At 46.2% G+C, this 12,944-nt stretch overlaps 1 protein-coding gene across 9 annotated transcripts in view; it reads right to left on the bottom strand.

Moving 5' to 3' along the window:
- The window catches only part of shf (WNT inhibitory factor 1), a 415,400-nt gene that overhangs the window by 157,338 nt on the left and 245,118 nt on the right, over positions 1–12,944 (bottom strand). For 8 of the 9 annotated variants that reach the window (XR_012823046.1, XM_075670778.1, XM_075670776.1 and 5 more), the window contains one exon: positions 304–409. The exons of the other annotated variant lie outside the window; for it this stretch is intronic. Coding sequence is in view for 7 of the 8 variants with exons in the window: in XM_075670778.1 (XP_075526893.1) it covers positions 304–409 (106 nt within the window). In the remaining variant the exon portion in view is untranslated. The remainder of the gene's footprint in view (positions 1–303; positions 410–12,944) is intronic. 9 annotated transcript variants of the gene reach the window in all.

Raw genomic sequence — 12,944 nt, 5'->3', positions numbered from 1 at the left:
AACATCCAAAGCCGAAGCGGCTTCCCACGACGAGAAATACCACGAACGAACGTTGTTCGTGTCGAGAAATTCTACAACCGTTACGCCCGCAACTCGGACCGTACAAAACACGAACGGACAACACGTACTTGGTGCCAACGCGGCGTTGTGAGATCGTGCGCTCCCACGTGACCGCAGTGGGCCTACAGTGACCCGGCGCCTGCCTTAGGACGAGCACGGACGAGGCGGCATTCTTCAAATCACGCGTGTTCTGCGATGAACAAGGAAAGTGCCAGCTCATTTTTTAATGCTTTGGCGTCTTACCTTTTGCCTTGCGCGGTACTTTTCCTTTCGTCTCAATAGATATGACCGGGTCCTTCAGAATCGACCCATCCAAGGACTCCAAGATGTCGAAGTCGTAGTAGTAGTGCTGCATGGCAGAAACAAAAGCGCGCTACTTAGCCACCGCAAATGCACTCTTCATTCCGGCGGCACTGTGTGGGCGCGAAATGAACGTGAAGCAGGAGCTCTGCAAGTACACTGCTACGACGGCACAAACGTGAATAAAATGTGGTTTCTGGTTCATCTTCCGAGTGAACGATAATAGATCATAAACGCCGCACGACAGCACATTACACTTCTATACACAGTTGACCTGAAACCATCATGAACAATGTAAGACTATAACGCTAGAAAAGAGGAACGAATGAATGAAACCCCGTTTATTCCACATTAACATGTGCCGAAGATGCAGGTGAATTGCCATGCCATGCACGTACACCCTTGAAATTTTGTAGCGATAGCAATTCTGTGCACACTGCACACCGCCGTCGTCCTCATCGTCGTGGGCAGCGAGTGTCCGCGATTTACATGCTTGCCTGTGCGCTTGTTAATTTCATTAGCGAGCGAATGCTTACAGCAGTGAGTGTACCGGGACGGCCGACATTCTAGTGGACGTTAGGAGAAAAAAACTGACTCGCCGTCCAGGCGTTGCAAATGTCCAGAGCTGTTGCAAAATCAATACACCCGCTGATGGGAGTACAAAATGTTTCCTTACGATAGAGTAATGGTAGTCGATAATCGCTTTGTGGTCACTCTGGTAGGCATTCCATATCCATCTTATTCAGTCTTTACAGTGTTGCTAATTCACCATTTGCTTAGCCTCCAATGCCGAAAAAGGTTGTTGTAAAAAATAAAATGACCTGATTCCAATGTTTTTCACCATCCAAGCAGTGTTTTCTGTCAATTATTACTGCTTTCTGTAACCTCACCTGTAATTACTGTATGTTAACCTGTATGTTAACACTGAGCTACATGATAAGCTTACTAAAAGTTGAAAAAGAATACTGGATGTTTATTTGTTTTTTTTAGACATAAGAAGGGGTGCTTAAAAGTGAGCCGCATTTGCAAAATGCTTGCATAAACAGGAACTACCCCGGTGATGTGCTAATTGTGGCCATGTTGTCCCTGCAAACTTCTTTATCTCATCCGCCCACCTAACTTGCTGCTGCCCCCTGATACGCTTCCCCTCTCTTGGAATCCAGTCCAAAACCCTTAATGACCATCTGTTATCTTCCCTCCTTATTACATGCCCTGCCCATGCCTATCTTTCTTGATTTCAACTAAGATATCATTAACTTGTGTTTGTTCCCTCACACAATCTGCTCCCATTTTATCGCCTTAACGTTACACCCATCAATCTTCTTTCCATACGTCGTTGTGTCGTCCTCAGTTTAAGTAGAACCCTTTTCGTAAGCCTCCAGGTTTCTGACCCCTAGTTGAGCACTGGTAAGACACAGCTATTATACACTTTTCTCTTGAGGGATAATGACAGCCCGCTGTTCATGATCTGAGAATGCCTGCCAAACGCACCCCAGCCAATTCTTATTCTTCTGATTATTTCCGTCTCATGATCCCGATCCGCCGTCACTACCTGTCCTAACTAGATGTATTCCCTTACCACTTTCAGTGCCTCGCTACCTATCGTAAACTGCTGTTCTCTCCCGAGATTGTTAAACATTACTTTAGTTTTCTGCAGATTAATTTTAGACCCACCCTTCTGCTTTGCCTCTCCATGTCAATGAGCATGCATTGAAATTGGTCCCCTGAGTTACTAAGCAAGACAATATCATCAGCGAATCGCAAGTTACTAAGGTATTCTTCATTAACTCTTATCCCCAATTCTTCTCAATCCAGGTCTCTGAATACCACCTGTAAACACGCTGTGAATAGCAATGCAGAGATCGTATCTCCCTGTCTGACGCCTTTCTTTATTGGGATTTTGTTGCTTTCTTTAGGGAGGAGTACGGTGGCTGTGAAGCAGCTACAGATATCTTTCAGTATTTTTACATACGGCTCGTCTACACCCTGGTTTCATATTGCCTCCATGACTGCTGAGGTTTCGACTGAATCAAGAGCTTTCTCGTAATCACTGAAACCTATATATAGCGACCGCGGGTTGGTTATATTCCGCACATTTTTCTATATCACTTGATTGGTAGTGTGATTATGGTCTATTGTTGAGTAGCCTTTACGGAATCCTGCTTGGTTATTTGGTTGACAGAAGTCTAAGGTGTTCTTGATTCTATTTGCGATTACCTTAGTAAATACTTTGTCGGCAACGGACAATAAGCTGATCGATCTATAATTTTTCAAGTCTTTGGCATCCCCTTTCTTATGAATTAGGATTATGTTAGCGGTCTTCCAAGATTCCGGTACCCTCGAAATCATGAGGCATTGCGTATACAGAGTGGCCAGTTTTTCTAGAAGAATCTGCTCACCAAGCTTCACCAAATCTGCTGTTACCTGATCCTCCCCAGCTGCCTTCCCCCTCTGCATAGCTCCCAAGGCTTTCTTTACTTCTTCCGGCGTTACTTGTGGGATTTCAAATTCCTCTAGAATATTTTCTCTCTCATTATCGTCGTGGGTGCCACTGGTACTGTAAAGCCTCTATAAAACTCTTCAGCCACTTGGACTATCTCATCCATATTAGATATCTCATCCATATTATGATATTGCCGGCTTTGTCTCTTAACGCATACATCTGATTCTTGCCAATTCCTAGTTTCTTCTTCACTGCTTTTAGGCTTCCTCCGTTCCTGACAGCATGTTAAATTCTATACATAATTTGCTTCCTTATGTCAGCTGTCTTACGCTTGTTGATTAACTAGGAAAGTTCTGCCAGTTCTATTCTAGCTGTAGGGTTAGAGGCGTTCATACATTGGCGTTTCTTGATCAGATCTTTCGTCTCCTGCGTAGCTTACTGGAATCCTGTGTAACGGAGTTACCGCCGACTTGTATTCCACACTCTTTAGTGATGTCCATAAAATTATCGTTCATATCTTCAACACTAATGTCCTCATCCTGAGTTAAAGCCGAATACCTGTTCTGTAGCTTGATCCGGGATTCCTCTATTTTCACTCTTACGGCTAACTCATTGATCAGCTTCTTATGTACCAGTTTCTTTCGTTCCCTCCTCAAGTCTCAGCTAATTCGAATTCTTACCATCCTATGGTAACTGCAGCGCACATTGCCGAGCACGTTCACATATTGTATCTAGCCAGGGTTAACGCACAGTATAAAGTCTATTTCATTTCTAATCTCGCCATTGGGGCTCCTCCATGTCGACTTTCGGCTATCGCGCTTGCGGAAGAAGGTATTCATTACCCGCATATTATTTTGTTCTGCAAATTCTACTAATAACTCTCCCCTGCTCTTCCTAGAGCATATGCCATATTACCGCACTGACTTGTCTCCAGCCTGCTTCTTGCCTACCCTGGCATTGAAGTCGCCCATCAGTCTAGTGTACTTTGTTTTGGCTTTACCCATCGCCGATTCCACGTCTTCATAGAGGCTTTCGACTTCCTGGTCATCATGACTGGATGTACGGGCGTAGACCTGTATGACCTTCAATTTGTACCTCTTATTAAGTTTCACAACAAGACCTGCCACCCTCTCGTTAATGCTATAGAATTCATGTATGTTACCAGCCGTATACTTATTAATCAGGAATCCGACTCGTAGTTCTCGTCTCTCCGCTAAGCCCCGGTAGCACAGGACGTGGCCACTTTTTAGCGCTGTATATGCTTCTTTTGTCCTCTTAACGTCACTGAGCCCCATTATATCCCATTTACTGCTCTCTAATTCCTCCAATAGCACTGCTAGACTCGCCTCAGTAGATAACGTTCAAGCGTTAAACGTTGCGAGGTTCACATTCCAATGCGGCCTGTCCAGAACCAGGGATTCTTAGCACCCTCTGCTGCGTCGCAGGTCTGACCGCCACCGTGGTCAGTTGCTTCGTAGCTGCTGGGGACTGAGGGGCCGGCGTATGATGGTTGTATTGATATAGGAGGTTGTTGCCAAGTACTGCACCAGGGTGGCCAATCTTGCTGTGGTGAGGTAACGCGATACCGGTTCTAGTCACCGGGATCAGGCCGCACTCCAGGCCTTTTTGTGCAATTTTATCAACACGTGGATTTTTTTTAATCCGGTGAAAAATTGCGCGGCACCGGGATTCGAGCCACGGTGCTGTTGCACCCGAGGCGAATGGTCTACCTTTACGCCACCGCTGCACTTTGTCGGCGTATCAGGGTCCAAACCCAAACACGCTCGCCGAGCTGGTACTCGAAGTAGTGTCGTTGAAGATTGTAGTGTCGGCTGTCGTTCCTCTGCTGGTTCTTGATCCGCAAGCAGGCGAGCTGCCAGGCTTCTTCGGCACGCTGGAGATAAGCGGCGACGTGGACACTTTCTTCGTCGGTGACGTGTGACAACATGGCGTCGACCGTAACCGTAGGGTTCCTGCCCTAAACCAGCTTCAATAGCGTAATCTGTGTCGTTTCTTGTACTGCCGCGTTGTAAGTGAAGATTACGTACGGCAGGACCGCATCTCACGTCTTGTGTTCGGTGTCAACCTACGTGGCCAGCATGTCGGCGAGAGTCTTATTCAGGCGCTCCGTATAAGACCATTCGTCTGCGGGTGGTAGGCCGTTGTCCTCCTGTCGCTTGTCTGGCTGTATTGTAGAATGGCTTGGGTGAGCTTTTCTGTGAACGCCGTTTCTCTGTCGGTGATGAGGACTTCTGGGGCGCCATGTCGCAGCAGAATGTCTTCGACGAAAAATTTCGCCACATCGGCTGCACTTCAGCTTTCGTTTCAGCCAAGCGGGCGAGGTAGTCCGTCGCCACGACGATCCACTTATTTCCGTACGTTGACGTCGGCAAGCGTCCCAACAAGTCCATCCCAATCTGCTTAAATGGTTGGCAAGGAGGCTCGATTGGCTGTAGCAATCCCGCTGGTCTTGTTGGCGGTGTCTTACGTAGCTGACAGTATCGGCATGTCTTGTAACGGGCGACATCGGCGGTGAGGCACGGTCATTAATACCTTTCCTGCATCCTCGACAACGTCCGGGAGAATCCGAGGTGTCCAGCACTCGGATCGTCATGTACGACGTGCAGTACGTGTGGGCGGAGTGTTGAGGGACCAACAAGAACGTAGTTGGCGCGGACTGGTGAGAAGGTCTTCTTTACGAGTAGGTTGTTTTGAAACGAAAAGGAAGGCAATTCTCGCCTAAATACCCTAGGGGCAACGTCGGTATTCCATTCCAAATACTCGACGCGGCCTTTTAGCTCCGGGACTGCTCGTTGCTGTTCAGAGAAATCTTCCGCGCTTATTATTCCAAGGAAGGCGTCGACATCTTCGTCGTCTTGCGGCGGCGGTTCAATGGGGACGCGTGATAGGCAGTCATCATCAAAGTGTTTTCGCCCGGACTTGTAGATTACAGTGATGTCATATTCTCTCAGTCTGAAGCTCCAACACGCCAGGCGCCAGGAAAGGTCCTTTAACGTCGCTAGCCAACACAACGCGTGATGGTCGCTGACGACTTTGAATGGCCTGCCATAGGTAAGGACGGAATTTTGCTGTAGCTCAAATGATGACAAAACATTCCTTCTCGGTTGTAAAATAATTGCCTTCCGCTCTTGACAGCGACCGGCTAGCGTAAGATACCCGTTCAGGTTCGTCTTTCATCTGTACTAGAACGGCACTGAGGCCTAGGGTACTAGCGTCAGTGCGGATTTCTGTATCGGCGTCCTCTTCGAAGTGCGCAAGTACCGGTGCCGACCGCAAGCGTCGTTTGAGTTCTTGAAATGCGTCAGCCTGCGGTACTTTGTCCTTGAACTCGGCATCACATTTAGTCAGGTGTGTCAGCGGCTCAGCGATGCGTGAAAAGTGCTTGACAAAGCACTTGTAGTAGGCCCACATGCCAAGGAATCTACCCACTGCCTTTTTGGCAATGGGCTGCAATGGTAGCTGTCTTCTGCGGGTAGAGGCGGACTTCCGATTTGCTGATGACGTGACCCAGGAACAGAAGCTGCTCGTAAGCGAAGCGGCACTTTCCCGGATTTTCCGGAGCAACCACGGCGGGTAAGGGAACGCAAAGATAAAAAAACGTAAAGTTGTGCCTTATGTTCAGAAGACTTCCCACAATTTAGAAAAGGCCGTGAAACGATATGGAGTAGAGGTGGCGTTTTCGCATCCTGGGAAGCTTGCTGGATTATGCTCGCGCATAGGAAGAAGCAAGGATGTGGAATAAAGCACACCAATTCTTATGTAGATTGGAGTGCGGCAAAGTCTACGTGGACCAAACAGGAAGGTGCGTGAATATACGCCTGCGTGAGCATGAATAGTCAATTAGGAATAATGCGAGTCGGCCCTTTCCTACTCATTGCTTGGCTTGCCTGTGTAAGCCGATCCTGAAAGAAGTGAAGATATTGTGCCGGTGCCCAGATAGCCGAGCGAGTGAGCTACGCGAGGCGTACCCTATAAGAAAGAAGGGAGATCATTGTGTCAGCCACACCTCACCTTATCTTCACGGCAATGAGATGAGGTTTATTGATGAACATAGTTAGGTTGCGTGTTGCTTGAACAGAAAATCTTTTGGGTGATTATGGTGTTTCCGCGCACGCGCAGTGTTGTACTTTCGGCACGTGCTTATACGTGATCTTTGTGGAACGAAGATTAGTTGCAAATCTGCGCCTCTCCTTGTGTGCTCTCTCTCTCTGGTCGTTTGTTTGCGAAGTTATAAAACTGTTTCCTCAATGACGCCTTCTACGTTTGCAGGTGTTTCGCTGCCTACGGAAATGACAATACTGGAGCGAGGCGGCATGCTGACTTGGTTCTCAAGTACACTCAAGCCACGTTGACTGGGAGGCCTTTGCGTCGTTATCGCTTGGTCTGTGGATAGCGTTATCGACTTCGACCTCAGGTAGATGATTGCGCCCTGTCGGTTAAGGAAGTCCATGCTGAAAATTGCGTCTCGTGAGCTCTTTTGGAAGACAACAAACGTGAAAGGGCATACCCGGTCTTGAACTGTAATTCTTGCCGTGCAGATTCCAGTTGGCGTTATGAGGTTTCCTCCAGCTTTCTGAATTGGAGGGCCATCCCATGCAGTGTTGAATTTCTTCAACTTGGCAGCGAATATTCTACTTTTGACGGAGTCGACAGATCTTGTGCCGACTAAGGCGATGACTGCGTTGCCGCCTAGAAGCACGTCGAGGTTGATGGTTCTTTGTCTTCCGTTGCAGTTAGGCCTTGGTGTCAGATCACTTCTGCGTCGCGTTGACCTGTGGCTGGTACGTGGCGTTGTCAGGTCGTCTTTAGTCGTGGTATTCTTGACTTCCAGGCTTCGTCCGGATGGCGGCGTGTCGCGGCTATGTCGTCAAGCTAGATCTAGTAGTATTGTCGTCGTCGGAGGAGGATCTTCGCCATTTCGACGTACCGGAACCGCACCTCCATTGGTTGCTACCTTAATTTCGGGATGGGGCTTGCGGACCGGCCCTGGGCAAGGCCAGCGCATGGTCGGCGCTGCGGTGACAGGTAGCGGCCTGGTCACGGCGAATGGGACGGTCATCAAGAGCACCACTGAGTGGCGGCGAGGTAGTCGGCAATGTCACGAGGTCGCTGTCGAAGCTGTGGACGCGGCGCGTTGACGGCGAACCCTTCCAGTCCGAAGTCGCGGTATGGGCATCGGCGGTACACATGGTCGGCTTCTCCGCAGTGGTAGCAGAGCGGCTGGTGGTCGGGAGCGCGGCAAATGTCCGTCTACCTCGGGGCGTTACGCTTAACGACGGGTGAGTGGCGTCATGGGGCCTTAGCGCGGTGGGGGAATCTGGTGGCGGGCGACGGTGACGTATGTCATTGCTGTTGGCTAGGGTTGCGGCGATTGGCGCTGCACCTGAGGAACTTTAAGTGATCGCTGTAGTTCCTCCTTGATCATGAGGCCACCTAAGGTTGCGACGAAGGCAAAATCTTGCGCAGTTCTTGGTGTACAATTGCCCTCATGGCCTCTTGGAGGTGGTCGGAGCCCAGTGCTTGGATGGCGCACTGCGGCGTGAGCACTTGGCGATCATATTGCCTAGTGCGCATATCGATCGTCTTCTCAATGGTTCTGTACTCGGAAACACACTCAGCAACAGCCTTGGGCGGGCTGCACATCAATCCGGCGAAGAGCTCTTGCTTGAAACCCCTTATCAAGAAAACAGCTTTTTTCTCTTGTGGCATGTGTACTTGATAAACAGATGTTTATCTTTATCGGGTGACCGCTTTTCACAGGATAACAAATGTTAAACAAGTACACGTGTCAATGTACTCTACCACTATGGTGAAGAGCATAGAAGTTGATTGAAATAATAAAGAAATGGTGACTCTGCCGTAATCGAGAGCAGGCGTAAACATGAAATGGGTACCGGCAAAGCGGATTGGTTGGCGATGATACTAGCCACAACCTTAAAATGGGTGTAGTGCATGTTTGCAACGGCACACTCGACCTCGCCTCGCCATATTGTGCACTGGTCCACATGGACGCAATAGTTTCTTGTCTTCATTGCAAGTATCCTCTCTGTCAAACAATCAATCGCGGCGCGCCGGACTCCCCGCGGGATTCACGGACCGCTAGCCTTGAAAAGAGGTACTCAGCGCCAAAAGATGTCAATCAGGTGTAAGGTTACTTGTGTCTGCCTTTTGAACTTCGTTATTGGAAATCACAAATGAAGCTTCAGGGTAGTACAAGTTACAGCTTGCGTGATAATGTGAAGAAACATGAAAAAGCCGGAAGCAATATTTTTTGTGAGTTTTTCGGCAATAACTAGCGTAAGTAATGCAGTCCTCTACAAAGGGTTGAGGTCCTGAGACCACATTTTCTTACGTTTTGACTGGTTGCCGGGATGATGTTGTTTTGTTCTCGAAACTTGCCCGGATGTTCTCGTTGGAGTGCCCGGATGACAGTTCTGGCTTTTGGCCCAAGGCGTCAACAGGAGCTAAAAGCATTTTATGCTAAAGAGGAAGCTTTAGCTCTTGTGCTCCTATCTAAATGCATGTAAAATGATAATTCCTTTTTCTTAGCAACCACTAGACCAAATTTCACGACCGTTATTGCATTTAAAAGAAAAACTTAAAATCTAGTGACTGTTGGTTTCGAATTTTTGACTCAGGTCGTCAATGTTTTATTAAAGATTGGCAAAAATAAAAAAATTTCAGAAAACGAAACTAATCAAGTTTACAACTCCGTAACTCAACAACAAAAAGTGATAATACAATTCTGTGAATTTGCGTCTAACAGAACATCTAAAGCGGACAAAATTGGTGTGTTACATATGAAAATAAAAAAAAAAAACATTAGTAACAAGGAAATACAGCTTTTGCAGAACCCTTGTAGCCAACGTAACAAATTCACGTAAGATGTAAAATGACAAATCAAATTTGTCTGCTTTAAATGATCTAATGGATGCCGTTTACAGAACCGCCATATCTGTTCTTGATGCAGAGCTATGAATTTGTAAACATTATGCTTCTATTTTTTTCAAACAGTCGAATATTTGAAAATCTTTCTAGAAAAATCAGAACACAAATCGAAATTCCGCTTCCAATAGTCACTAGAATTTAACTTTCTCCCTGAAATGCTACAAATTTCACTAAAATCTGTTCAGGGGTTATCTCAGAAAAACGTTTTTGCGTTTTAGATGTACTTGAAGAGGCCGCGTCGGAGTTGGGCCCGAGCTAAAGCTTCCCCTTAAAAAGACTTGGTTGTCAGTCAGCGCTTTGGTCAGTGTCCTTGTCCTCGTCCTTTCGTTTAGCGTTGTTTTGTGCTCACTACCTTTGCCTGTTACTAAATTTCGTGCGGCTTGTTTTCGTGGGTCAATCGTAAGAACGCCTTAAAATTACATGCAAAGTCAATGCTGTAGCGTTGTTGTGATGTAGCCAGCTACTGTTGCTGCATAGAGTGGCTCGGCCCAAGACAATGTACGTATATTGTCCTAAATAATCTCACTGAAACAATATCGGACACACTAAGAGCTCAAATTCGCGTTCAATCTAGCTTGCCTTGACGCGCAAGTCCTGTAGACTTAGTAGGGCTCAAAGCGCGCTATGTACTCGTATGACAGGTCGCCGAGTAGACGCGCAAAACAGCGCTTGGTGCGTGCATTTAAACTTGTTTCTTTGCTTTGAGGGCCAAGGAAACTACATCGTTAATTCTGGACAAAACCAGCAAGCGGTTACCAAACGTCAAAGAGTTAGCTGACTTGTTGCGAAGCAAGGAGTTAATGTTTTCGATTGTCGTTGAACACGTCGTTTTGTCCCATTTTGCCGACGATGACGATCTTAGAACTAAATCAGAATAAAAATGGGCTGGTGTGCGTTTGGCAGGCATTCTCAGATCATGAACAGCAGGTTGCCATTATCCCTCAAGAGAAAAGTGTATAACATCTGTGTCATACCAGTTCCGCCGATCTACTGAGTTAGCTCTCCTTGCTCAAAAAGAATTCATACTAAAAATTTTGAATAAAAAAACATGGTACTAGGATTATTTCTAGATTTTTCAAAGGCGTTCGACCTTGTTAATCATTTTGTGCTGCTTAAAAAATTGGATCATTACGGCATTAGAGGCATAGCCCATATGCTGATTGCCTCATACTTGCGACATAGGTCTCAGTTTGTTAGTATTGCCGGTGAATGCTCCCAGTTGAAAGCGGTAGCTTCCGGCGTTCCGCAAGGGAGCATTTTGGGTCCGTTTCTTTTTGTTCTTTATGTCAATGATATTGTCCACATCGACAGCACTGCTAAGTACATAATTTGCGCAGATGACACCAGCTTGTTTTTTTCGGGTACTTCAACTGCTGATCACGCAAATCGAGCTAATAAAACCTTAAAAGAAATAAATACTTGGGCGGTTGATAATCACTTAAGAATTAACGTTAGCAAAACTGCAGCAGTCATGTTTCACCCACGTCACAAACACTTTGAACCTCCTCTAATTGAATTAAACAATACCAGAATAGAATTTGTGCAGTCTGTGAAAACTCTGGGCGTTTACTTTGCAGCAGATATGTCGTGGAATGATCATATTAATTACGTAGTTCAGAAACTTTCCAGAACAGTTGGTATCATGCGCCGCAATTGCTTTAATTTTCCTACATCAGTTAACTTGTTACTTTACCACTCTTTGTTCTCTTCCATAGCCAACTACGGATGTATGGTGTGGGCAACAACAACAGCTGGAAACATTAACAAACTCACTGTCTTACAAAAACGTATTATACGCATTGCATGTAAAGTGCCGTATTTCTTCCACACTGCAGGCCTTTTCCATCAACACAACATTATACAGATGAAGTCCATGTATAACTACAGACTGTGCTATAAATATAAACTCGCCATAATGAAAAATGATGACTCCTTGCTTAGACTTGCTGGGTTAGAGCAGAGCAGAACTGTGTATGATACCCGCACAGCAGAACCTTGGAATGTTAAGAAATGCCGCACAAACTATGGCAAACAAATGTTGCAGCATACCTTACCGACACTTCTGAACCATTTGTACTGCTACGAGAATATTGATTTATCTAATATTTCTCTGAAAGAATTGCCCCAAATGTTCGTGTAGTTTTGTACTGTACAAGTACAATGTACTGCGTACTGAACGTGCATGTCTCATTCTCTGTACCGAACGTACGTGTTTTTTTTGTTTTTTTTTTGTTTTTTTTTTCTCCTCACGTTTTGTTTGTTATTGTACTCCGCCGCCGTCAATGCTGCACTGTAAGAGGAAGCCAGGACCTCTCAAGCTGTCTATACAGCTTTTTCCCTGGCTGTCCTCGCAACACCAGTTGCGGAAATAAACCTTCAAACCTTCAAACCTTCAAACCTACTCACGTACGGGGCAGAAACTTGGAAGCTTACGAAAAGAATTCTACTTAAATTGAGGACGACGCAACGAGCTATGTAAAGAAGAACGATGGGTGTAACGTTAAGGGATAAGAAAAGAGCAGATTGTGTGAGGGAACAAACGCTAGTTAATGACATCTTCGTTGAAATCAAGAAAAAGAAATGGGCATGGACAGGACATGTAATGAGGAGGGAAGATAACCGATGGTCATTAAGGGTTACGGACTGGGTTCCAAGGGAAGGGAAGCGTAACAGGGGACGACAGAAAGTTAGGTGGGCGGATGAGATTAAGAAGTTTGCAGGGACAACATGGCCACAATTAGTACCTGACCGGGGTAGTTGGAGAAATATGGGGGAGTTCTTTGCCCTGCAGTGGGCGTAACCAGGCTGATTATTATTATTATTATTATTATTATTATTATTATTATTATTATTATTATTATTATTATTATTATTATTAAGTAAGTGTCAAACAAGACTTCAGTATCATCCTTAGTATTTCAAGGACACCTGTGAACCAGCTCGCAGAGAACTTGCTCGTTCCACCTGTAGCAAGCTATCGCAGTATTCATATTGGCTTAGCGGCTATGTGGTTGCGATGCTAAGCCAGAGGCCGAAGGTTCGATTCCCGGCCACGGCATCTGAACCTCCATGGGGCCGAAATGCAAAAAACGCCCGTGCATTAGGTGCGCGTTAAAGAAGCCAAGGTTGTCAAAATAAATGCAGAGGCGCCCGCTGCGACGTGACTCATAAT

The sequence above is a fragment of the Dermacentor variabilis genome, chromosome 9 (assembly GCF_050947875.1).
Source record: "Dermacentor variabilis isolate Ectoservices chromosome 9, ASM5094787v1, whole genome shotgun sequence".
In the NCBI taxonomy this organism is placed as follows: Eukaryota; Metazoa; Arthropoda; class Arachnida; order Ixodida; family Ixodidae; genus Dermacentor; species Dermacentor variabilis.
The sequence above is the reverse complement of the archived record's forward strand: the minus strand, read 5'-3'. Positions and strand labels throughout refer to the sequence as shown.